This window comes from Electrophorus electricus, unplaced genomic scaffold (genome assembly GCF_041902795.1).
Source record: "Electrophorus electricus isolate QZ-2024a unplaced genomic scaffold, ASM4190279v1 Scaffold278, whole genome shotgun sequence".
Lineage (NCBI taxonomy): Eukaryota > Metazoa > Chordata > Actinopteri > Gymnotiformes > Gymnotidae > Electrophorus > Electrophorus electricus.
The window spans coordinates 1-24,759 of NW_027658559.1; the positions used below are offsets into that span (position 1 = coordinate 1).

The 24,759-nt window shown below is 40.7% G+C and overlaps 1 protein-coding gene across 1 annotated transcript in view; it reads left to right on the top strand.

The window, feature by feature from the left end:
• Positions 1–1,707: 1,707 nt before the first annotated feature.
• The window catches only part of LOC113588977 (uncharacterized), a gene marked incomplete at its 3' end in the record, with an annotated part of 33,891 nt that continues 10,839 nt past the window's right edge, over positions 1,708–24,759 (top strand). Inside the window, exons 1-24 of the mRNA XM_081709064.1 lie at positions 1,708–1,997; positions 10,911–10,967; positions 13,817–13,906; positions 14,204–14,248; positions 14,791–14,835; positions 16,505–16,567; positions 16,683–16,736; positions 16,896–16,922; positions 17,187–17,252; positions 17,814–17,885; positions 17,969–18,004; positions 18,098–18,139; positions 18,324–18,398; positions 18,476–18,520; positions 18,903–18,965; positions 19,169–19,213; positions 19,868–19,921; positions 20,114–20,155; positions 20,318–20,399; positions 20,509–20,544; positions 20,678–20,842; positions 21,035–21,124; positions 23,634–23,729; positions 24,086–24,156. Coding sequence (XP_081565190.1) covers positions 1,905–1,997; positions 10,911–10,967; positions 13,817–13,906; positions 14,204–14,248; positions 14,791–14,835; positions 16,505–16,567; positions 16,683–16,736; positions 16,896–16,922; positions 17,187–17,252; positions 17,814–17,885; positions 17,969–18,004; positions 18,098–18,139; positions 18,324–18,398; positions 18,476–18,520; positions 18,903–18,965; positions 19,169–19,213; positions 19,868–19,921; positions 20,114–20,155; positions 20,318–20,399; positions 20,509–20,544; positions 20,678–20,842; positions 21,035–21,124; positions 23,634–23,729; positions 24,086–24,156 — 1,554 coding nt within the window. The remainder of the gene's footprint in view (positions 1,998–10,910; positions 10,968–13,816; positions 13,907–14,203; positions 14,249–14,790; positions 14,836–16,504; positions 16,568–16,682; positions 16,737–16,895; positions 16,923–17,186; positions 17,253–17,813; positions 17,886–17,968; positions 18,005–18,097; positions 18,140–18,323; positions 18,399–18,475; positions 18,521–18,902; positions 18,966–19,168; positions 19,214–19,867; positions 19,922–20,113; positions 20,156–20,317; positions 20,400–20,508; positions 20,545–20,677; positions 20,843–21,034; positions 21,125–23,633; positions 23,730–24,085; positions 24,157–24,759) is intronic.

Consider the following 24,759-nt stretch of genomic DNA (forward strand, 5'->3'; position numbering starts at 1 on the left):
ATGGATGTTAGAGTTTGGCTTTTAGAGGCTGCCCACTGCCATTCTCTTATTTCCAACGAGCGACAGAAACACAGAAATAGAGTAACAGAATAGATGTTACATCTGCATGCCTGTGGCTTACTGGACCAGTGTGAAGTAGATCTTTCTGGATCGCTTATTTTCCCTGACACACCAAAATCGGTGCTACCCAATTTAGGTTTAAAGTCACATCAACACTGTATTACAGGGAAAAAAACAACAACATCCCAGACAAAGACCTGAATAAAAAGCCACCATCAACAGGGAGAAAAATGTCTTTGCAAATGACACACTCCCAAAGTCTTCATGAGTTACCCTGTCTCCTTTACCCTAGTCAGTATTTTATTGTAGTCCAAGATAAAACATGTATAGCTATATTTTCGTATCAGGGCTGCACTGTGACATGCCTTCAGTTCTTGAACTGACATGTTGCAGATTGACCTACATTAAAGATGAGCAAAATCATTTGCTGAAATTTGTGAATACAGAGGTGCCATAATACGAACAAAACACTCATCTGAAACTGGATTGTTCCTTTCCATTTTACAGCCTTCCGATTAGTAAAACCAATGTAATTGCCAATATTGTAATTATTTAAATAAAATTTAAAAAAACTATATTGTGCAGCCTTAGTGATCGTTATAGTCTTCACTAAATTCCCCATGCTCGTAGTTATAGGCATATTTTAGTTACAAATGCATGTATGAGTATGCACACTAAAGGAACGCATGTAGTTTTAAAACGCTGCCCACGCTCAGGTTCAACAGCTGCTCCAGACACGCAAATCGCGCGTTCCAGAGGCGCAGGCGTCCTTAACTGTTCGCTTCGGAAAGTCTAATACTTTCAGGTTCACTCTGGACAGAGGCATATGAGGGATATGATGTGCAACGATGTGACCAGAATTCTGACACATTGGTCGAATGTTTCCCGCGTTAACTATTTCGTTCTGCTTGCATTTTAAATGAAATCTGAAACGAAGGAAAAAAAAAAAACATATTGCCGCAGTTCGGAGTATGATTATGCTTCCTGTGGGAAACGGTTATTCTATATCTCAAGTTAACATTTTAGGGGAAACACTCGATACGGCAGTTGCACAGCGCCGTTAAACGGTGTTTTGTAGATCAAGCGAATTAGTCAATGCCAGCAAGTGTCAGTCAAGCGTAGTTGAGGTTTTAAATCCTCTGCCCCAATAAAGCATCATGTTAGAACTGGAAAATATCAGCCATAACGATTTTAATTGCCTTACCTGGCCTGTCTTCTTGTGCCGCCTTCACGTTAACACGCGATATAAAACGCATGTAGAAATGAGGGTACAAGGCGAAAAGTTAAACAGAAACACTGTCACAGAAAACCCAGTCTGCAGAAGCTCATCACGTTATACCGTAATGACATCGAACCTACTCGTCTGTCCAAGGTAATAACGGGCTGCCAAAACTTTCTTTTGCGCAAATATGCGGCAGTTTACGGTACTTGGTAAATTTTCTCCAGACAAATATATATATATATATATATATATATATATATATATATATATATATATATATATATATATATTTATTTATTTTTTTTAAACCAGAAATCCAGCGGCCTCGTTCTCTCCCATATAACTCTTTTGTTCGAAGCCTTCTGTTTCATTCACTTATCGCATGTTTAATAACACTGATGTGACTGTTCTATTACAAGCGGCAGCGGCGGCTGCGTCGGCGACACTGGCAGCACGCGCAGGTGCGACCCCAGTGGTGACTTCGAACTTCGTGGGAATCACCATGATTTGCGACTGGCACGGAGGTTGATCCATCATTTGATCGGGAAAAGAAGGCATTTGCACTGAAGAAAACGCAAACCTCCGCACGCGGAGAAAAGCGAATCGGGTCGATGCTGTAATAATGAGCGGCTCTGCGGATTCACGCGCGAGGCTGCGAGCGGCACTCTTGGGAATAGCGCTGCTCGGACTTCTGACGCCCGCCAACACTAAGGGAGTGAGTAAAGCTCTACGAACGTCCCCCATACAAAAAGTTAAATGCATTCTTAGGAAAGTTTTTTGTTCATATTAAGAGGCCGTAAACAGATCGGCATTCCTGAGTTAAGACTGTAGTTCATTTCAGACATGGAAAACCTTTTATGCGTGTTTATTCAGCTACATTTTAATTGTCATTTTCTAAATATATGAGGACTTTTAAAAAATTGCAGCTTTTAAACGTGTTATTTTTTTATATTGAAGACCTCAGAATAAACACCGTATGATTTAAAAATGAAAAGAGAACAAAACTGCAATTTGACATTGCTATCGCTGTTAGCTGTTGACGTTGTTTGGAAGTTGAATAAGATGTATTTTATTTAACAACCTCTGCAGGTTTTACTGAAATCCAGGAAATCCAGGAGCGCGGTATAGCATAACGCATCAGGTAGCAATTACACCGAATTAACACAAGATGAATGTTTCGTAACTTTCAAGATGACGCGTGATCAGCTGTTGCGTTTTTCTGATAATGGTTAACATTAGCAGTACCGTATCTAATTATGGTAGGGTGATGTGATGACTTTGCATATGCTTTGTCGAAGTCATACAAAACCACAGAATCTCTACTTACAATTTACCAGTCTTTATTTACATGCTGAATCGCACAAGCACCTCAAATCTTTTTTTGTACTGTTATAGGTCAGTTATCAAAAGTGTGATAACTTTGGTGTGGTTTGGTGTGGTAGGGCAATACAATTATAGCAAAGAAAGGAAACAACAGGATGAAATTGGCTGGTATCTACAATCAGGTGCTTGCATCTGTGTGTTGATCTTATATAGGTTAAAGGTTAGGGAAGTAGGCACTGATCTTTTTCACCCTACTTGTAGTTTCTTTAAGGGGAGATAGTTTTGTCCACAAAAGCTTGGCATGGCTGCCATTTTTTTTTTTTTTTTTTTTTTTTTTTTTTTTTTTTTTAACGAAGCAGAAGCTCACCCGATTCCATTTATTCAATCAGTCTTCAAACAGTTTATTATTAGTGTTTTGTGTGTTCTCTGGCTTTAGTTAAATGCACAGATGACAGATCAGTAAATGCAAAACTACAAGGTTTAGAGCAGTAATTACACTGTGCCTGCATAAAGAGTTAGCATTAGTGTTTTATTTAATGTTTTGTTTTTGTTGAAATAGCTGCACTAAGAACACTTCCCCATCATCCATATTGCTGTAGCAATAAAGCACTTAATTGAATTGCACTTTATTGAACTGAACTCTAGCACTTTACATTTATTAGATGCGAAATACCTCATGGAACTGGATTGTCGCTCACTCACTCACTCACTCACTGTTAGCAACCAGAAAATTCTCCACAAGGTGGTGCTGTCATGGTGGTGCTTTGCATTAATGTGTGTCTTTGGTTAGTATTTCAAATATAAACCATTTAAGGCACTTTAAACAAAAAAGGCATTTATACACACAAAAACTTTGATTTTCATTGATTTCATTGTTTTACATTTTCTATCTCTGGCCATGTATTTTTTGGTTCGGAAAGTTTGGTTGAAGTTTGGTTCCTAAAATCCACTCTCCTAACATTTGATATACACATTCCAGTTGAAAGGATTTCTGACAATTCGAGTGTGTCAGTTTACAAACTGCTATTTGAATGTAGAAACTATTTTTTAAACTTATTTTTGAGTGAAACATGAAACTAACTGCCAACATTCTCACAGAATCATCATCACCAACATCATCATTCTCACTGTAAGATTAATGATTTTGGTTCAGTGACTGCCTCTGATATTGTAATATATTTAAATAGATTTGATACTATGGACACAAATCAGATTCCATCTTAACAATGCTGCTCTGAGATGTTAGTATAGCACAGCCCTCAAATGTGGTCATTACAGTCAGTGGCTTTATTCAGTTAATGGAATAAGGGTGGTATTACTGGTGATTAATGATGTTAATTTGCTGTACTATTATCTTACATACCTGTGTTTTCACAGACACACACACACACACACACACACACACACACACACACACAGGAATCACCCTTTAAACAGTTAACTATTTTCTTGACAAGACCTCCGTAAATACTTTTTAGGGGGCCTGTCTTGTCATAACCCTCACTTTATCAGATACTTACACTTATTCTGGGCCCCAACAGACAGGTCATAAAAAAACTGAAACTATCTCTTCCAAGCCCAAGTGCAGTACAAATGGGATGTCCTTCTGTTTTGTGGTTGCAGTGAAAGTGGAAGTGTTATTGATGACAGAGGAGGTGTTAAAGAATCTGCGTCAAAGGTAGAGAAGAGAATGTTGAGGGGCAGACAGTGATTCAGTTGTCTAGCAGCTAGAGAAGCTAACTCAGACGGGTCACGTCTCCTCTGCGTCAGCTATGCACCTTTACCCGGGCAGACCGCTTGGTCTGCCGCAGTCCTGCACATTTGGAGGCTGAGAACGTCTTATTCTTAAGTGCCAGGGTTCTGGATCCTTATATTCATCTCTTGGATGACCTTGTTTATTGTTGTTTCGAGCATGTGCTTGTTTCCCATTCTCTTCCTCTCTTGCTGTTTGTGTTTATTGCAGCTGCAAGAAAACACTTTGTGAGCCCTTTGGACATACCTGCACATGTAGCACCTATAATGTGACCCTCTTTAACAAACACCACAAACAATGTGCTCTGGCACCAGATGCTTGCTATAGCTGTTTATCAGTCCTGCTTAGCAGTTGAGAGATATTTCAGCATGTTCCTCTATATGAAACGTTCACTCTATGTATAATCTTGGGATGTCTTACTTGAGCTGCCTGCTTTAAATCATGTATTGTCATCAGACTGAAGTTAGCACTGTGAAATACAGAGTTGGCTCTGTTGGAGCCACTTTGTTGGCAGTTTGCTCTTCTGTTTTTGCATTTTTTTAAATACCATTTTTGGTCTTTTTGCTTTACTGTCATATTGCATGACCTCTTTTGAGGTTATAATCACAGACAGGTGCTCTGACATTCTGCTGTAGGATTTTCTGAAAAGCCATCCAGATCCTGAGGTAGTGAAGCAGCTCCACCACATTACACTCCCTCCATCATGCTTCCCAGTTAGGATGAAGATTAGATGCTTGGTATGCAGGGATTTCCAGTGGATTCAGAAAATGCTCACACCCTTTTACTTGTTACAAGTAATTTCATTTTTAAGGTATATGTGCATGATCAGTATGACTGTCTGCATGCTTGTGTGTGTGTGTGTGTGGGGGGGGGGGGATGGATAATGCATGGTCAGTGTGCTTTGATGTCAACCTTTCCTCAGTATTTTCTTTACAGCCCCCTATCAGAAGGAGACATCTGTTTATGCAAGCTCTATCTTGTCCGTATACTGCCCTGATCCGGACATTAGGTTGCTGTCTTTCACACACTCACACTCATGCGCACACATGTGCACACACCTACACACACACACACACACACACACACACACAGAGAGAGAGAGAGAGAGAGAGAGAGCAATAATAGCAATACAGTTTGTACAGTTGCTAGAAAACATTTAGGAACCTAAATTTCTATGTGTATTCCATATGAACATTGTCAGATCTTCTTCTAAATTATATATTAAATAAGGATAGTCTTTAATAAGGATCTGATTTAAACAATCAAGGACAGAAATTCCCCTGCTTCTGTTGGGATGGTAACAGACAAATATCAGTGCATTTGCATGTCACAGATTCCTTAAAGAAACAGCAAAGACCCTTTGACTACAAAGTGACTACAAGGATCTGTAGTCACTGAACTTGATAATATTTGAGTTGATAAGTCTACCACAAAGAAAACATCAAGCAAGAGTTGCATTCAATGGCACATAAGCATGGAGGAAACCACTGGTTTCTAAACAATCCCTGCTGCTCATCTCAAGTTAACTAAAGATGACCTGAATGTTCCACATTTCTGGTGAAGCGAGTCCCTTGGGGTGGACGAGACACAAGTTGAACATTTTGGTGTAAATGGCATTATATTTGAAAACACTGGCAATCATTAAAATCCGATCCCAGCTGTGAAGCATGATGGGGGAAGTATAATGGCATGGGACAACTTTGTGGCCTCAGGGCCAGGTTGGCTTGTATTTGATGAAAAGGCCAACAAATTCCTAACTGTGAGAGGAAATTCTGTGATCAGATGCCTGTTATCTAAAACTTAAAAGAGGTCATGCAGCAAGACAATTAATGACAGATTGGCTCAAAAAATGATATGTGCATTTTAGAATAGAATATCTGTGTTTTAAAAAGTCAGAGCCCTGACCAAAATCCTAATGAAATGTTATGAAATAATCTGAAGATACACATACGCCTTTTTAAATATAACGTTTTGCCTAGAGGACTGTAATTTCTGTGAACTGATGACTTTGCTTAAACTGTTTGTCCATGAAAATTGTGTGCCGTGTGTGTAGTTTGTTATATAAGACTGCCTTTGTGATTTATCAGTATGATTAAAAAGATGACAATATTACATTTTAGGTGCTATTAATGGATATATCCAGGTAAATTCTAAAGGGTACAGAAGCTTTTTTTTTTTTTTTTTTTTGCATGTGTAATAAAAGGTGTGCGTGCGTGCCCTGTTGGGATGTGGGCGGAAATGTTATCAGGAATGTTATGAAGGAAATAACCAAGGTAAAAGCCTTAGGCTGCAAAAAGAATGAGAGAGGAGAAAGTGAAGAATGACAAGCACCATAAAATGGGAAAGCAAAACATAACGATAAACAGCACTAAATACAAAGTATTAATTATGCACTTAATGGCACTAATCACTTCCTAATTTCATGAATAAGTACAGTCTGTCCTCCTGTGCATTCCTGTCTTCTCCTCTCATATCAATTTATTGGCCAGTGCTAGTGTACAGCCCTACATTTGGCCTGGGTGACTTCACCCTCTGTTCATCCATTGTCCACTTCAGGTCATTCCAAAAGCCTTGGGGACTCACTAATGCCCCCTGATGGGGGATTAGTAAAGCAGCACCAACCCCAGTGTGTTTGTTTTTCTGCATGGTTTAGTCAATCAAGAGGCCTGAGTGATTTATGGCATGCCAGGATGCAGGAAGTTGAATGTGATGGCAGTGTGTGTGTGTGTGTGTGTGTGTGTGTGTATGAGACAGCTGCATTTGCCAGTACTTGCCAAGTAAATGTTCGTGATCGTACTGTTGCTTAACAACCCTGTGACCTCCCCCCAGCCTTTAACATCTACCAAACACCTTCAAACACACATTTGCACACACAGCACTATACACATCCTGAGCCTTTGACAGCCATAGTAGTTGCAGGGTGAGTGCTTGTGAAAGCCAGTAAGGTTTTCACAAATGTTAGCTGAATGAGCAAAATCGCAGTTACAGTTACTGCAGACTGCGCAGGACAGAAGTCACCGAGCTCTTTCATCTGCAGATGAGCATGAGCTTGGTCAGGTCAGGGCAGACCTAGACACAGCCCGTACATCTGATCTTTGGAAAAAAATAATTCTGAATCTGAGCCTGGAGCTTTTTCAGCCAATCACAGCTTCTGTCTGGGGCTTTGTCTGGTGTCAGCAAGCCGGTTGTATTACAGGTTGCTTTGCCGTTTTTAGTTCCTGTACAATGACCACAGCCTGTGTGTGTGTGTGTGTGTGTGTGTGTGTGTGTGTGTGCGCGTGTGCTTCTGTTGACAGACTCATGACCCTGTCTGGACTTGGCCCAAACGTGTCTTAGGTGCAGACAGATTGAACTGCTGTGGTTAACACTCTGTGGGCAGGGGGGCAGAGTTTCTCCTATGGAACGTTTTCTATTCACTAGCCCATTACCTGCCACTTGGGCCCTGTTCAGCTATGTAGCAGAAACACGTTTCCCCCTCCACTGTGTGTGTGTGTGTGTGTGTGTGTGTGTGTGTGTTTAGGTGTGTGTGTGTGTGTCACTGTGAGTTCAAGTCTCACTGTTTATGAAGATCATGGCTGAAGGTGACAGAGTGAGAGAGGGAGAGAGATACTGGGAAAAAGAAAGACAAAGAGATGGTGTGATTTCTTAAGCCTACATGGGGATATATGTGATGTTAGGGGGATATATGCGATGTTAGGGGGATATATGTGATGTTAGGGGGATATATGCGATGTTAGGGGGATATATGCGATGTTAGGGGATATATGCGATGTTAGGGGGATATATGTGATGTTAGGGGGATATATGCGATGTTAGGGGGATATATGCGATGTTAGGGGATATATGTGATGTTAGGGGGATATATGCGATGTTAGGGGGATATATGCGATGTTAGGGGATATATGCAATGTTAGGGGGATATATGTGATGTTAGGGGGATATATGCGATGTTAGGGGGATATATGCGATGTTAGGGGGATAAATGTGATGTTAGGGGGATATATGCGATGTTAGGAGGATATATGCGATGTTAGGGGGATATATTCGATGTTAGGAGGATATATGCGATGTTAGGGGGAGCTTAATATCAAGAAATTAAGTTATTGTGATTGTCTCTTTGTGTTTGTGTGTAAGAAAGAATGAGTGAGCGTATGGTGCTATGTTTATCTGCCTGAACATGACTGAACCTGAATTCACCTGCATACTGGCATTTGGTTTGTTAGTGCACACATTAATGGTGTGCTGCTGTTTTGGAATTTGCAGTAGCATGCAGGGGGGCTTTGAAGCACAGTGCCCTTCTAAAGAGCCTCGTGCCCTCCAAAAGAGCTCTGCGTGATTGACCGATACTCCGGCATAAACGCTGTTCAATTATGTAAAGAGCTGCTAGCTGGCGTCGTCATTCACTGTATGTATGTTTGGGATATGTCGGTTGCCTTCAGTTTTCACCGGCATGAATGTGTGTATGTGTGTGTGTGTATGTGAGACAGAGAGGGTCCCACATTGGTTGCGTCAGGATGGTGTGGGTGTGGGTGGGTGTGTTTTTGCGTGCCTGTAAAGCAAACAGCAGATTCTGCTTAAGATTGTCTTATGGATGTGTTTGGGGCTGTCCCTAGGACAGGGTTATCATTCTTGTGTGCAGGTATAACTACACATACATATAACTACACATAAAGATTCCCCATCGTTAAATCACCTCTGCATCTTCTTCTGCATTTTTTCTCCCTCTCTGCAGGCACAATGGCAGACTAACCTGATAACACATGCAGCCACACACACAACTCACTCATACATACCCTATAAGCATAAAGGATGCATGCAACTGCAGGCAGAAATGTATGCACTTGGATACCCAGGCATTTGCACTGAGATACCCATGAAGCCACACTGGGATACCCACTCATCCAAATAGGGATACCCACGCACCCAAACAGGGATACCCATGCAATCACACTGGAATACCCATGCATCTACACTGAGATACACATGCATTCACACTGGGATGCCCATTGACCTACACTGGGATACCCATGCATAACCATGCATGCATACTGAGATACACACGCATCCACATTGTGATACCCATGCACCTACACTCATACAGGGACACCAGAATACACATACAATGCAAATACTAGTCATGAACATTTATTGCTTTTAATGCCATAATAAACCAAAGATCTTTACCTGTTTACCCTGTTTGCATTCCTGTCTCCAAGGTATGTGAAAAAAATGTTTGTGTGTTGTGTGTGTGGTGTTTGTATGTGTGTTTGTGTGTGAACTGTAAACTGTAAGTATATAAATTTTTTGTTTGTCTCTCTTAGTTTCTCTCTCTCTCTCTCTCTCTCTCTCTCTCTCTCTGCTGGCATTCCATGCGTTAAGAAACCCAAACAACTCATTTGAACAGAGTCTATATCAATGTATCTATCAGGCTCTGACAGACTAACCCATTCACCTGTCTTTCTCACAAAACTCACACACACACACACATGCATATGCACACTGTAAGGCAGACAAAGACTAACATAGAGAAACATGCAGTGAAACGTCACTGAAGTGAAACCTATCTCACATAATCTTGACCACTGTTGTGTCTGAAACTATCTGAAAGACCTTCCTGAGATAACACACACACATACACACACACACACACACACACACACACACACACACACACACACACACACAAACTCTGACACTACAGCTGACCAGCTGAAAACCATCTTGCAATTCTCCCATGCCAGTTGGTCACTGAGGTGATGTTTGCATTGCTAAGTATACAAACTGTTATGGTGATGTTAGAATTGTTCAGGTGACTTTTGAATTCCAGATCATGAGCTAAATTTAGTTCTTAGATTGGCTGAACTGATATGAAACCCCAGTAAGGATAAATGAAGTGTTCATTCAGCCAGCATGGGGAGTACAAACATAGGTAAACTACCATTAGAGGAGACCTTCAGAACATGCCAAGCATTCATTATTTTCACTTGCATGTGCAAACTTTACAACAGAGACCTATGTCTTAAGCGACATCCTCGGACTTATACCGCCATCGCTGGCTGAACTGTCCATGAGCAGTGAACAAATGTGATGAAGTGAGCGTTATGTCACTCTAAGTGACCTGCTTATCTTTTTCAAGGTAAGAATGGGGTTTGTCCTTGGCCACGTGCATTCACGATTCAGCACGGACTTTGATGAAAGTGTTTTGGACATTTCGCACACGGTGACTTGGTTTTACATTGGAAACACTTTTCCTGGTGTGCATGTGAAGCATGTATGAAAGCAGCTGCAGGCTGAGTGGTGTCTCTACCAGAGGAGATCTCGTTCAACTTCAGCAGGATGTAAAGAAATGGAGTGTGTGTGTGCACCTGTAAAGTGTGTGTGTGCACCTGTATGCGTTTGTTGAAGTTTCTCTTTATGTTCACATTAACTTTTTCGAACCAGTCTTCTCAGGCACTGATTAAACCTAGGCCTCTCCTAATAATGACTGTCTCTTGTTTGCAGTGTATTCAGTGAAATTAAAGCTATTTGTGTTTGTATGCTATCTTTTCTTAGGGCTGTGAGTGTACTGGGAAGCTCAGATGCAGCTGTGAAGGAGTCAAAGGCAATAAGGTACGTGTTGGACCAAACTTCTGCTTCAGGTCTTTCTCAACATACCTTCACTCTTTCTGAACATACAGTCACTTTTTGATCATGCTATCACTCTTCCTCATCATGCTGCCTCACCTTTTGAACAAGCAGTCAATCTTTCTGTCACTCCTGACCAGGCTGTCACTCCTGACCAGGCTGTCACTCCTGACCAGGCTGTCTCTCCTGAAAAGGCTGTCACTCCTGACCAGGCTGTCTCTCCTGACCACACGGTTGCTTTCCTAATCCCTACCAATATGAATGACTACATCACCCACCCTCCTGACATCCCAAAGTTGCTATTTATATATATATATCCTACTGAAGCTACTCAAATAGGGTCTCTGTGTATTCCTGAATGTCACCCACTCACCTGTTAGGTGATCAAACCCCTACCCCTTTGTCCGACTCTCATTAGGAACATTCCCGCTCCCTGATGCTTCCTTTCACTTCTGCTTCAGGCCTTCCACTCTGCAAGAATCACTGTAGGTCAGCTCTACTGGGAGAGAGGAAGCGTGCTACTGTCTGTAGCAACAAGGGACTAACTAACCCTGAATAACGTTTAGCTAGCTGTTACTGGACAGTTAGGATGCAGAATAAAAACCCTAACTAGCTAGCAACATTTTAAAGCATTACATTCTGAATGGTGGAGATACAGGTGCTGTTATAAGATAAAGTAGGTTAACCTATCAGCATTATGTGCACCAACTAATATAACTATATCTCAACATAACTTTTTATGTCACTTTTTTAAACATGTAAATGCCAGTGCATCATGCATGACTTATTGTGCATATTTAGGAAGTCATATCTTTTTAATGATTATGGTTTATTCCGGAGAAGATGGAGAAGCCATTCATTTTTAAATGTGGAAGTATTAGAAATCCCTGCGTTAGTTAACCACTGCGCTGATCCAGCATGAGAATAAACTCTTATCATTATCAATATCAATTTACTCTCAGGAAAATGTGATTTTGAACAACCTGGAACTTTATGAAAAAGAGCAGTGATTAAAAATATTCCATTGATATACTTAACATTCATATGCGAAATGAATTTTGTCTCTTCTGCTGGATAAGGCTACACACAGGAAGCTGCTCTTGCTGGTTTGGCTTGTGTTGATCGATCATTTTTGACAAATATAATTACACAACGCCTTGTATCATTTGAGTTTTCATACAGCACTCAGTCAGAGAAATGCAATGACCCTCTTTTACAATGATCTGAGCAGTAGCTTACTGCCCCCTAGTGCTGAATGAAAGAATTGCATTATCTTGATTAGAAGATTAAAATATATAAAATAAATAAAATGTAGTGTGTGTGTGTGTGTGTGTGTGTGTGTGTGTGTGTGTGTGTGTGTGTGTGTGTGTGTGAGTGTGTGTGTGTGTGTGTATTGGATGATGATTTTTGATTGCATTTTTTTTCATTATAAAAGTGGTGTGGTCTCTTTTATTTATGTTATGCCCTTTAAACAAGCCAGCTTGTAACATCTCATTCTCCTTCTTTTTGTGTGTATGGCTGTGTTTTGTATTGTTTAACAACAGTACAACGAAAATAACAATTACAATTAAAACCAAATAAACTGCATTTTAGAGGTAGCATAAGGTGAAATGTTTAACTTTAATGTTATCTTTATTTGGTAAAATAAATGGTTTAACCATATTTCAGAAATTACTATGAAATAATAAAAAAATATACCGCAGACAGCAATAAACACATTGTCTACTAAAGGTAGCACTAAGACAACATTCTCTTGTTGATCTCTTGTTGAGCTTCAAAAACTGATAATCAGAGCAGTGGCCTACTGCCTTTTAGTGGTGGATTAAAAAGTTACAATCTACATGCTGGCACTTGGTTATTATGAGGTTTTAGGTCCAATTATATAGATTAATAAATGAATGCAGCTTGATTGGCTCAGGCCCTGGCAGGATAGGGAGGGTCTCTGTGCTGCAGGGTGGCCACGTTCAGCTGCAGGCCACCCAGGGCTATCTGATAATACCACTGATGTCTGATGAGACACACTTATCAACAGCAGTCACACACCTGTACCTCTGTATGTGCATGAGTGTGTGTGTGTGTGTGCGTGTGCGTGAGTGTGTGTGTGTGTGTGTGTGTGTGTGTGTGTGTGTGTGTGTGAATGTATGTGTGTGTGTGTGTGTGAGTGTGTGTGAGTGTGTGTGTGTGTGTGTGTGTGAGTGTGTGAGTGTGTGTGTGTGTGTGTGTGTGAGTGAGTGTGTGTGTGTGTGTGTGTGTGTGTGTGTGTGTGTGTGTGTGTGTGTGTGTGTATTGGTGTGCATATGTTTGGCATATCAACAAAAAGAACATCAAATGCACAGATCCTTGAGATGCCTCACGTCCTCTTCAGGCATAGTGTTGCCCCTCTATCCACAAAACCGAAACGCATGTACAGAGCAACTCGTCCCTCGGGTGCCCCCCACACACATTCCCATTGGTTTGTACACATAGTCATTGCCTGTGAATCTTCAGAGAAATGTTAGTCAAAACTCAGTGTTCACAATGAACCTCCATGTTACTGAGTTTACAAAAACAACATCTAATGCATTTTTAGAGAGTTTTGGAAGAGCAAAAGTCTGACTGATCTCTGTCTGTTGTCTCTGAATATAATGTATAAACCAGATAACATTTGTTATTATATTTGAAAAACAATACTAGTATACATAATTTTAGTATTGTGTAGTTATATTAGTACTAATACTGTGTGTGTGGGTGTGAGTATGTACTATTATGAATGATAAATTCATTCGCTGCTTCTCCCTCCCTCTGTTAACCCCCAACCCACACCCACCCCCCAACCCCACCCCCACCCCTCATAGGGTGAGCCAGGTTATACAGGCTCTCCTGGACTTCCAGGTACAGTTGGATTTCCAGGAACTGAAGGCCCCCCTGGACAAGCTGGGCCCAAGGTCTGCTTCCCAGTCCACACATAATGTTCATCTTCACCGTTGGATGTTAAAACTCGAAAACAATGAATGTTTTTCAGAAAACAAACAATGTTTTTCAGAATGTGCAACCCGTTTTATTCAGTATTTAATGCATAAGGGCATATTTAGCCTTGAATACATAACATAGGAGACTGCACTTAGAAGTTAATGACACGTTAATAGGAAAAAACAAAACATCAAAATAACAATTTATGTTTATCTTTAATGATGATTACTGGTTATTATATTTACCACTTCATTAGCGTGTTTACTTTACAGGGCAGTGTGGGACTTTCAGGGTTTCCAGGAGACAAAGGCTCTCAGGTATTTCCCCTATGTGTGTGCACTTTTGTGTGGATGCATGCTTTTGTCTGTGTGTGTACACGTATGTTGTTGTGTGGAGGATGCATGCTTGTGTCTGTGTGTGTACACGTATATATTTGTGTGGATGCATGCTTGCGTCTCTTTGTATATGTATGTATTTGTATGGATGCATGCTTGTGTATGTGTGTGTACACATCTGTATTTGTGTGGATTTATGCTTGTGTCTGTGTGTGTACACCTATATATTTGTGTGGATGCATGCTTGCGTCTGTTTGTATATGTATGTATTTGTATGGATGCATGCTTGTATATGTGTGTGTACACATCTGTATTTGTGTGGATTTAGGCTTGTGTCTCTGTGTGTACACGTATGTATTTGTGTGGATGCATGCTTGTGTTTATGCGTGTACGTATGTATTTGTGCATTAGTATGTGTGCATGTGTTCTCTGGCATGCTTGCATGAATGTATATGTGAGTCAACACTGATGAGCCATTTGTAGTGTGTCTTAGAAATAATGCTTTCTTTAATTCTCATTGTCAGGGTCTTCCCGGGAATCCAGGATTGACCGGTCATCCAGGGATACCTGTACGTATGATTTGGGCAGAACGAAAATAATGCCACAACTGACCCTTCTCTGTGTCTGTCATAGGTTGTAGATAATTTTGACCTGAGAAATTTTTAAAAATCTTAGTTCAAACCCTGTTCCAGCCTTGTTTCCTGTCTAAAACCTATTATTTGTCTATTTTGTAATTGGTCTAGAAAATATCCAGGTGGTATCTCCACTGCATAATTCCATCGTATTATAAGTTATTTCCATATTTATCCCCATCATGTCTAATTCATTGGAAGTGCCCACTCCATTCCATAATTATTTGAACGGAGACAGGTTTTGCTGCTTTGGTTCCCACACTCAACCACATTGTTTCTGAAATGTCAGCTTTTATTTGACGGTCTATACCCGGTGATCCATGTTAGGAATTGCAGCCTTTTTAGTATATAGTTTCTCAATTTCAGTCCTCCAGAATTGACAGTTGGCTGCTGAGTTGTTTCTTGACCAGCTGGGTGTTGTCGCATCCATAGTTCATGCAAACGGAGTTATCAGCAGGCCTAGATTTGATTCTAGATTTTGTGTTCACACTACATCTAGTGACTCGTTAGACCAGAGTGGGGATGAACGAAAAACATATTCAATCAAGCAAAACTCCTTTTAGGCTGTTGAACAAACTACAGTCCAGGGCAAGAGCACAGAAGTGTGAAACACAACCTCAAAGAGAAGAAGAAACCAGCATTTACCACAAGATCTAAACCATGGCAAAGCCTTTATATGCAAAAAAACACAAAACAAAAACAGGATCCAAAATATTACAGGCCTGACAGAGCCACAGCAGGGAAAATACCCATTGGCTGGTAATGTCTGCCAATCACTTGGGCAGTTGGGCATCAACTGGTGATGCCTGTGGGTCAGTGGTTTCAGGCGTGCATTGATTGGTGATGGCTGCGCTGAATTGACTGCAAAGAATTTGTATCCAAGCACTAAACATGACAATTTATGTGCCTAGATACTTTAGGTCTGCTGAAATCTATAGACTACACTGACTTTAAAGTCAACTCACTGACTGTCCTGCAGTCCTGAACCCTGTGTACATTTATTGGCCTCGTTCATAGTTTTAATCAAAAGGCCAAGGTCAGCTGGATGCTTGTAATATGCTTCTATAATGTAAATGTATTAGAAACACTGTTTATTAATTTCACTTATGAATACAGCATATTCTGATATTCATATATGCTTTTATATGGACATACACAAAATACCCAGACATTGTCTGTCCTTTATTAAAATAGGTCATTTATGACTGAGGCCACTGGAAACTGGGCGTTAGTGTATAGAAAAGGAAACAAGTTAGTCTTAAAAAGTTAATTTCTAAGTGCACAAAAGTGACTTTAAAAAGGTTGATAACCTCTAAATACAGCTATACAGTAAGTATAATAAGCAGCGTGGTAAGGGCTGTGGTTTCTATATGGTTTGCCCAATATAGGGATAAAGATCTCCAAATCAACATATCGTCGTCCAGCGTTCTGCATCTGATATTATTGTTTTATTTTCAATTGAACTGCTCAAAGATGTTTACTCTCTAGGTTTGATGAACAGGAAGAGAAAGTGATAAACATTTCTTGGTGCCTTTAAGTCATCAGATCACCACTTCTTTAAAGAGAGTGTTTCTGTGTTTAATCCTATGATGTCATTTCCTCTCAGGGAGTCCCAGGAGACAAGGGTCCAATGGGACCACCCGGGAGTCCAGGATGCAATGGCACAAAGGTAGCTGCAGCCACATTAATAATAGTGACATTAATGAGGGAACAGTAATTGACTTCAAGCAATACATTTATCAAAGCAAAAATTATACTGGCCATTCCTTGTGATTTGTTGCTAGGGTGATAGGGGTTTTCTAGGAAATACAGGACGACCTGGACAACCCGGCCGTTTGGTGAGCTGTCAGTGATGTTTTGGCAAATGCTAGTGAAGTTTACTGTAGTCAGTAACCAGTAATCACATGGACAGCCAGAGAGCTCAGATACAGTGTGGTTTCCTTATTTTCAGAATCAGACTGTGAAAGTTCAGTGACATTTTGCTGTTCCTCTTACAGGGACTACCAGGGGAAGACGGTCAGAAGGTGTGTATGCATTTTGTAAAAGTCCTAGCAATGATGTCCACAGGAAACTGCATTTGAAACACTCTACACCGGGCTGGTGCAACATTAAGACTCTTCATACTATGAACACACACACACACACACACACACACACACACACACACACACACACACACACACACAATGTGGTTACCTTCAGTTGTTGTTTTAGTTTTAGTGATCTAATAGTAATATGTGCATAGTGTGATGGTAGCCCCTAAATAATGTTTTGCTTTCCCGTCTTAGGGAGAAGCAATTCACTTTCCTCCTCCTTTAATTCTGGTCGGACAGAAAGGTCAAGATGGTCCGATGGTAAGAATACTGTCTCTGTGTCTCTACATTAACACATCCATCATTTCTGACGCCAGTTTAGACCACTGTCCAGTTTAGAACCAAATAGAATTCCTGTATGTGCTTATTTTTATAATTATTATTATTCATGTTCTTTTTATCTGTTATTCTTAGAATTTTGTGGAGGCAGAGAATGTATTTTATAATCATGTCACATGCTACAATTAAAAAAGACCATTGGGAATCCTCACCTCAATCCTTGATCTCTCAGAGCACATTGAAAGAATGCTTCATTAAAGGTTAATAATTAATTAATAAATGATTTGATAAATGTCTGGATATTGGGCTAAAGGATGTAGGGTTAGGTCAAGGAGGCAATAGTTCAAGCATTGAGAAGAAACCACTAGCTGCTATTATTATCTCCTTTGAAGTTACTGAAGTTAACTGCGATTGTTTTCTTGTTGTCAGACAATAATGACTGTGCATTTATGACCATGAAATAAATAGATCACTGATGTGTGATTGGGTGTTGTTTTGAAAACAGTTAGAGAAGGATGAATCTGATTGGTTTTTGTGTTGCAGGGTGCTCAAGGTCTGCCAGGACCGATGGGACCAGTGGGACCACAAGGACCAGTAGGAAATTGGGGATCTTCAGTAAGAAAACAGATGGAAAAAGTGATGATTTTTTTTTGTACTGGTATCTAATTTATGGTTTTAACAATGTGCATTCTCCTCAGGGACTGAGAGGCAGGCCTGGCCAAGCAGGAGAAAAGGTTATTTTGGACAGAAGTAACATTTGTAAATACGGTCTTCTGGTCGTTGTGTGTATGTGTACTGCCTCACTATGATCATTATGCATTTTTCAGGGTCCAGAAGGTACAGGAATACCTGGTCTCCAAGGTCCAAAGGTCAGCACCACGTTAGCTTGACCCCCATCCCCCACAACTAAACACCTGTATATCTATTTGGCAGCTACACGCATACTAACCTACAACTAAACACATGTATACCTACATCTTCTATCATGTGTGATAAATGATAACTGATCCCTACTTGCTGGTCATTCACAGCCTTGTGGTTCATATTGTACAGGGTGACAGAGGCCCACCTGGTGTACCTGGAACGAAGGGCATCAAGCTATATGCAACAGGACTCAAGGAGCTCAAAGTAAGCTATACGAACGCTAATAATAAGTTCACTGGATCTCAGTAACTCCTTGTTAATTGCTGTCTCACTGTCTACAGGGGGATCCTGGGGATCCTGGAAATCCAGGATGGCCTGGAAATCCAGTGAGTGCCGAGTGCCTTGAAACGCATGCCTTCCTTGCAAATTAAAATTAGTACATTCACCTGCTGAACAGTGTTTGGCTTTCCTATAAAACACAAACCTACACCAGTAAGGAGGCCGCTGACCAACTTAGCGTACTGCAACCTCAGAAACAACTGAGAAATAAATTAGTAAAAACACCCAAAAAATAAGGCATTTTTCTCTTATCTTTTTTCACACAAATATAAGTTTGTCTTAATCATCTGAAAGCTTTGAATAAAACAATGCATCCGTTATGAGATAACGTAAGATCCTTTATTCTTTGTTTAGTAAAATAGCCTTTAATCCCCTTCTTCCTTGTGACAGAACCTTTGTAAGTATCCACCTTTTGCTCCTGTTCTGAAGGGCACATGGGGAGAGGACGGTCGCAAAGGGAAAAAAGGAGACCGAGGGGATCCAGGAGTGCCAGTGAGTCATTCAGGCCGTTCGACGTTTGACAGCCGAATCTCCTGGTTTTCTGTCTCAGTACACGGTTTCATTGTGATATGCCCAATGACACATTACAAACACGGTGGTGACACCTTCGTGTGACGTGATTTAAGATTGGTTGTTATTATTTTGCCCAAGCAGTTTCTATTCATGGTTCATTCATATGATGTGTTGATTTCAAGGGGAAATTTGGGCAGGATGGCAATAATGGGGAGCAGGGCCGTAACGTAAGTGTGCCGCGCCGAGACGTGCCGAGACGCGCCGAGATGCGCCGACATACGCCGAGATACGCCAAGATGCGCCGACATACGCCGAGATACGCCGAGATATGCCGAGATGCGCCGAGATGCTCCCAAATGTCACCCTGCTCGAGCAGAATAACACATTTCTAAATCTCATTTCAAATGAGCCCCTGCAATGCAAAACCATATATCAGCCATTTCCCTTTATTGTGTAATCAGTTATTTTGGCTGTTGATTTTATATAATCTTTGCCTTAAAATAACATTAAAATGCTAAATATGCTTTATTTACATTTACATTTTACCGCAATTGGCAGATGCTTTTATCCACAGCGACTTACAAAAGTGATGTTTATTATTATTTACTTTTATTTATTATTATTTAGAATTACTTTATTCATGTGGGCATTTAAAAATATAACTTGCAGTAATGCTTTAGATTATTGTTTTATTTTGTAGATGAAGAATAGTAAATGGACATGTATGTTTTTTTGTTGCTAGGGCTCAAATGATATAATTACCCTGTACTAGTGAATATAACAGTCTGACAACACACACAGACACAGACACACATCAGAAGCAAACCTCAAATAGATCAGTAATATGTATTTGCTATTGTTTGTTGTTTTTTGCCCTGAAGGGAATTCCAGGGGACAGAGGATCCACTGGGCCAGAGGGAATTTCTGGTTCAACGGTCAGATATGTAGCAACATTTCACCTTTATAACAACATTGCATCTGTCTGTCCTTTCTTCAATCTACAATATATGCTTAATTATATAAAAGCACTGAAATGATTTTACGCTCTCGTTTGTGCATGTGTGTGTGTGTGTGTGTGTGTGTGTGTGTGTGTGTGTGTGTGTGTGTGTGTGTGTGTGTGTGTGTAGGGAGTGCGGGGTGACCGAGGTCTACCTGGTGCAAAAGGAGAAGTGAGTTTCATTTTATACCCGTGCACCAACACCCAGAGATGGATCACATAGACCCCACATACACCTGTAGTTCTGTTCCATAATGTACAGCAACACATGAATGGAAAAGCTATAGTTAGACACTGTTTCACCATCTGTGTGTTCGCATGTGTATGTGTGTAGGTCATTATCTTACAAGAACAAGTGAAAGGCCAGAAAGGACATAGCGGTGGTCCGGGACCTCCTGGGATTCCTGGCAGTCCCGGTAAGGAGCCACTAATGCAGCAACAGAAATGTGTTCCTGCAATCCGTGAGTGTGGATTTAGATTTCATTATACATTTGGCATTATGGATTGTTGTGTAATTTTCACCAGGTCCAATTGGCTTTCCTGGAAGGCCAGGCACTCCAGGTAAATGGTTTTCTGTTTTAAACCACCATGAAACCACTGTTCTAAACTTTTATAAGTGCAACCCATGTGTGTTTGTATTTCTTTTACAAACAACACAGGAAGTAGAAAATAGAATCATTTGTTTGTAATCCAGCGCCGAGTATTCCTGGGCCTCCTGGGAAGCATGGTCCTCCAGGCTATCGGGGGATGAAAGGGGACAAGGGGGAGTCATGCACCTTTGGGACTGGACCTCCAGGAGCCAGTGGGCCTCTCGGGTATCCTGGGATTCCTGGAGAGCCCGGCCCCCGAGGACTGTCCGGTAACCGACCAAACTAAGATGTGTTTTGTGTAGAACTGTATAACCATTAAAAGAACAAATAAGGGATTTTTTTAAAATGGCACAATGCCTTCATTTCTTTCATATTGCCTTGTGTTCTCTTTATGACAAACAACGATTTGCTGCTCTGAATACAATGATTTTATGGTCTGAACTCAACTGTTTGATGTACAGAATTTAGTAAACGTGTCGGGCCTAAGGGGCCCAAAGGAGAGAGCGGTGTCCAAGGACCTGTGGGTGCACATGGTCAACATGGAGAGACAGGTAAGAATGTTCTAGACCTTATGTGAAACATTTAGAACTCTCTGCATGCTGTTCTGAATATTAGATATTAAAATACTTTTCATGGGTGTAAAACATGTTGAACATAAAGCCAGTGTAATGACAATGACCAACAAAGTCATAGGAACACCAAACAGCTTAAATAAGGAATTGTTAGGCAGGAAACAGGTAGGAAAGTTATGATACAGGCACGATACAGAAGGGGCATCGCTTGCAGGTAGGTGTATGAGGTTTAAACAACTCACAAGCCTAAAGGGAATTCCAGAAAACATATTGCAGAAAGAATATTGTCACGGAACGCTTGCCCCCACCGTGTCACATGGTTGGGCCTGCCACGTGCAGTGGGAGGGCTGGTCTATTTAGTAACCACACCTGCACCTCGTCTGTCTAAATGTATATAAACCCGTGGCAAAGAGTGCAAAGTGTTGGTTATTGTTGACGTAGTGTGTGGATGTAACATAGTCAATGTTCATTGTATTAGTGTTCACCGTATGTGTTTAATGTTAATCGTTTCTTGTTTGTATCAATCATGATTGATTCTTGCGAGTGCCGTTAGTGTTTCATGTTAAACGTAAATAAATGTTCGTCCCAGTCGGTGGAGTCTGCGCGTCCTGCCCCTCGCCCTGCGGCACTCGGGCCACTGCGCATTACAGACAGCAAAAGTTGGAAACAGTGAAGGCATAAAACCACCAAAGCACGCAAATCATACAAAAAGGGCATACACCCATGAACTGGAAAAAATTAGACCAGTGCAGTGGTGCCATGAATCAGAGGAGGGGCATTGCCACATTATTCAATTAATTATTCATCAAAATAATTACAGAGATGTTTGGACTCGTATGGGTCTTTATGAAGTTGGGGGTCCGGGTCTTATATTTACAGCTCCATGGTTTAGTATGGTCAGCCCCAGTTGGACTGTTTTGGATACTAATGCTTGTACTTTGCAGCTTTGGCGTGACAAGAGATGTTTTTTCTACTAATGTGGATTGCGTGGAGCTTTGGAGGTCTCCTGGACTTGGGAAAGGAGGTTCTGGGGAGTAAACTTGGGAAAGGAGGTTCTGGGGAGTGGACTTGGGAAAGGAGGTTCTGGGGAGTAAACTTGGGAAAGGAGGTTCTGGGGAGTAAACTTGGGAAAGGAGGTTCTGGGGAGTAAACTTGGGAAAGGAGGTTCTGGGGAGTGGACTTGGGAAAGGAGGTTCTGGGGAGTAAACTTGGGAAAGGAGGTTCTGGGGAGTGGACTTGGGAAAGGAGGTTCTGGGGAGTAAACTTGGGAAAGGAGGTTCTGGGGAGTAAACTTGGGAAAGGAGGTTCTGGGGAGTGGACTTGGGAAAGGAGCTTTTTGGGAGACCTTGCGGTGAGGAAGGGGCCACACGTCTCTGGATTGAGTTTGTTTAAATTTACATTGCTTACATTTTTCTTGTTTATTGAAAGTGCTGACCACCATGCTTGTTCTGACTCATACACTGTGTCTTGTCTTTTATTTGCTGGCTGTTCCAGCAAGTATTTCATGGCCAAAATGATGTTATAGAGCACCCCTAAGAATTGTAATGTTAAAAGTATAAAGGAAAAACAGCCTGATTATTCTAAATAAGTCTCAAAACAGATATAGCTTTCCTCCAGGAAATCCCTCTGGGAATTAGAGATCCATCTATGTGCAGCAATGCTTGGGTCAGTTAAGCAAATCTGCTTTTAGGCTGCTTTCAATTCCAAACCTGAGGGAGAGGCTATTTGAATAAAAAAGCACGTTTTTCCTCCACTACAGTAATATTGTGTGAAAATGGGACATACTTAACTGTCATAAAATTACACAGAATGGGCTTGAAGCTTGATCTAATGGACTGAAAAATGCCAACCTGGGTTTGAGAATGACCAATATAGTAAACCACTGAAAGCATTTGCAGCAAGCTGAGGAACATCAGTGCCTATCTGGCACATCAGCTCCTATCCGGTGCATCAGCAGCTGTATGGCACATTTAGTGATGGCTAGAAAGGTGATAAATCAGAACCTGGCCCTGGTTCTAACTGCACAGCTACAGTGGTAGATGCAATGTATGACATAAACAATGTGAGGCACTGGACCCAATATGCCTAGTTACTGTACAGGTCAGTGGGGAAGCAGTAATGGTCAGGTGGGCGTTCAGCTGCCTTAGGTTGGGTACGTTAACATCATGATGCCAGAGTACACTTTATCATTTTTGGAGACCATGTTCATCAATTCGTAGGCTCCATGTATCTGATATCAATCTCATTAAACACTTTTGAGATGAACCCAAATGTAGCATCTGTTGAATTACATGGTGTTACCATTAAATTCCAAACTCAGAGCACTTGGTAATGAATACAAATAATCATATTAGTTGTGGTGTGACCCTAATTTTGAAATACACTCTAAATGCAGATTAGATGGCACACGCAGATGAGGTGTTTTTTTGTTTTTTTTATCATCCCGTGAAAGCTGTTTTGGACTGAGCTCTTTATGTTTCATTCACAGGGCAGAAAGGAGAACTGTGCACATTTTGCCATTTACCAGAGCTTGTAGTTGGACCTAAAGGACCACATGGTGTCCCTGGTGAACCTGGAGTTCAAGGTAATAAGATGGAGAGACAGAGAGAGAATTTTTGTTGCATTTTTATCTGTTACATTTTCAAAAATGATGCTTTTTGTACAGTGGCATTGTGTGTTTAATAATCTACCTGCAGCTCTATAAATGACAAACAACAAAGAAACAAAAAAGAACAGAATGAATGAGATTCTAGTTTGAGACAGTCCCAGGCGGAGACACTAACAGTGTAGACAGCACATTGTGTCTGGGCAAGACTAATGTGTAACCCACACTGACAAGCCATACTGTGTAAGAGCATGTTAAATATGAGCCCTGATGAGAATAACATCCCATCATTTATTCATACAGCTTTGTCTGTTGTACTACTATTGTCTATAAAGGTATCAATGGCCAACATGGCATTAAAGGACATCAAGGCCATAAGGGTTCGGTAGGTCCACCTGGCCCTAGGGTAAGTCTGCTCTGTTTTTACAAAGCTTTAAATTAGGAATCATTACAACCAGTTTACATGCAAAACAGAGACTATCGAACAGGACCAATCCAACCACTAAAACACAACATACAATATAAAACATGCAATAGTTTTGCATGTTGATGCAATAATTCAGCAAGGCCTAATTATTGTGTGTGTGTGTGTGTGTGTGTGTGTGTGTATACATATACATATACACATACACACACATACATATACACATACACACACATACATACATATATATATATATAAATAATATATATACTTACACAGACAATAATTATATATATTATTATATATACACACACAAAAATTATTGTGTGTGTGTGTGTGTATATATATATATATACACACACACACACAATAATTAGGCCTTGCTGAATTATTGGATCAACATGCAAAACTATTGCAAGTTTTATATTGTATGTTGTGTTTTAGTGGTTGGATTGGTCCTGTTGGATAGTCTCTCTCTCTCTCTCTCTCTCTCTCTCTCTCTCTCTCTCTCTCACACTTATATATATATATAAAATCTACTACTAAGGCTAGGATAACGAAACAGGCTAACAAATGAAATGCAAG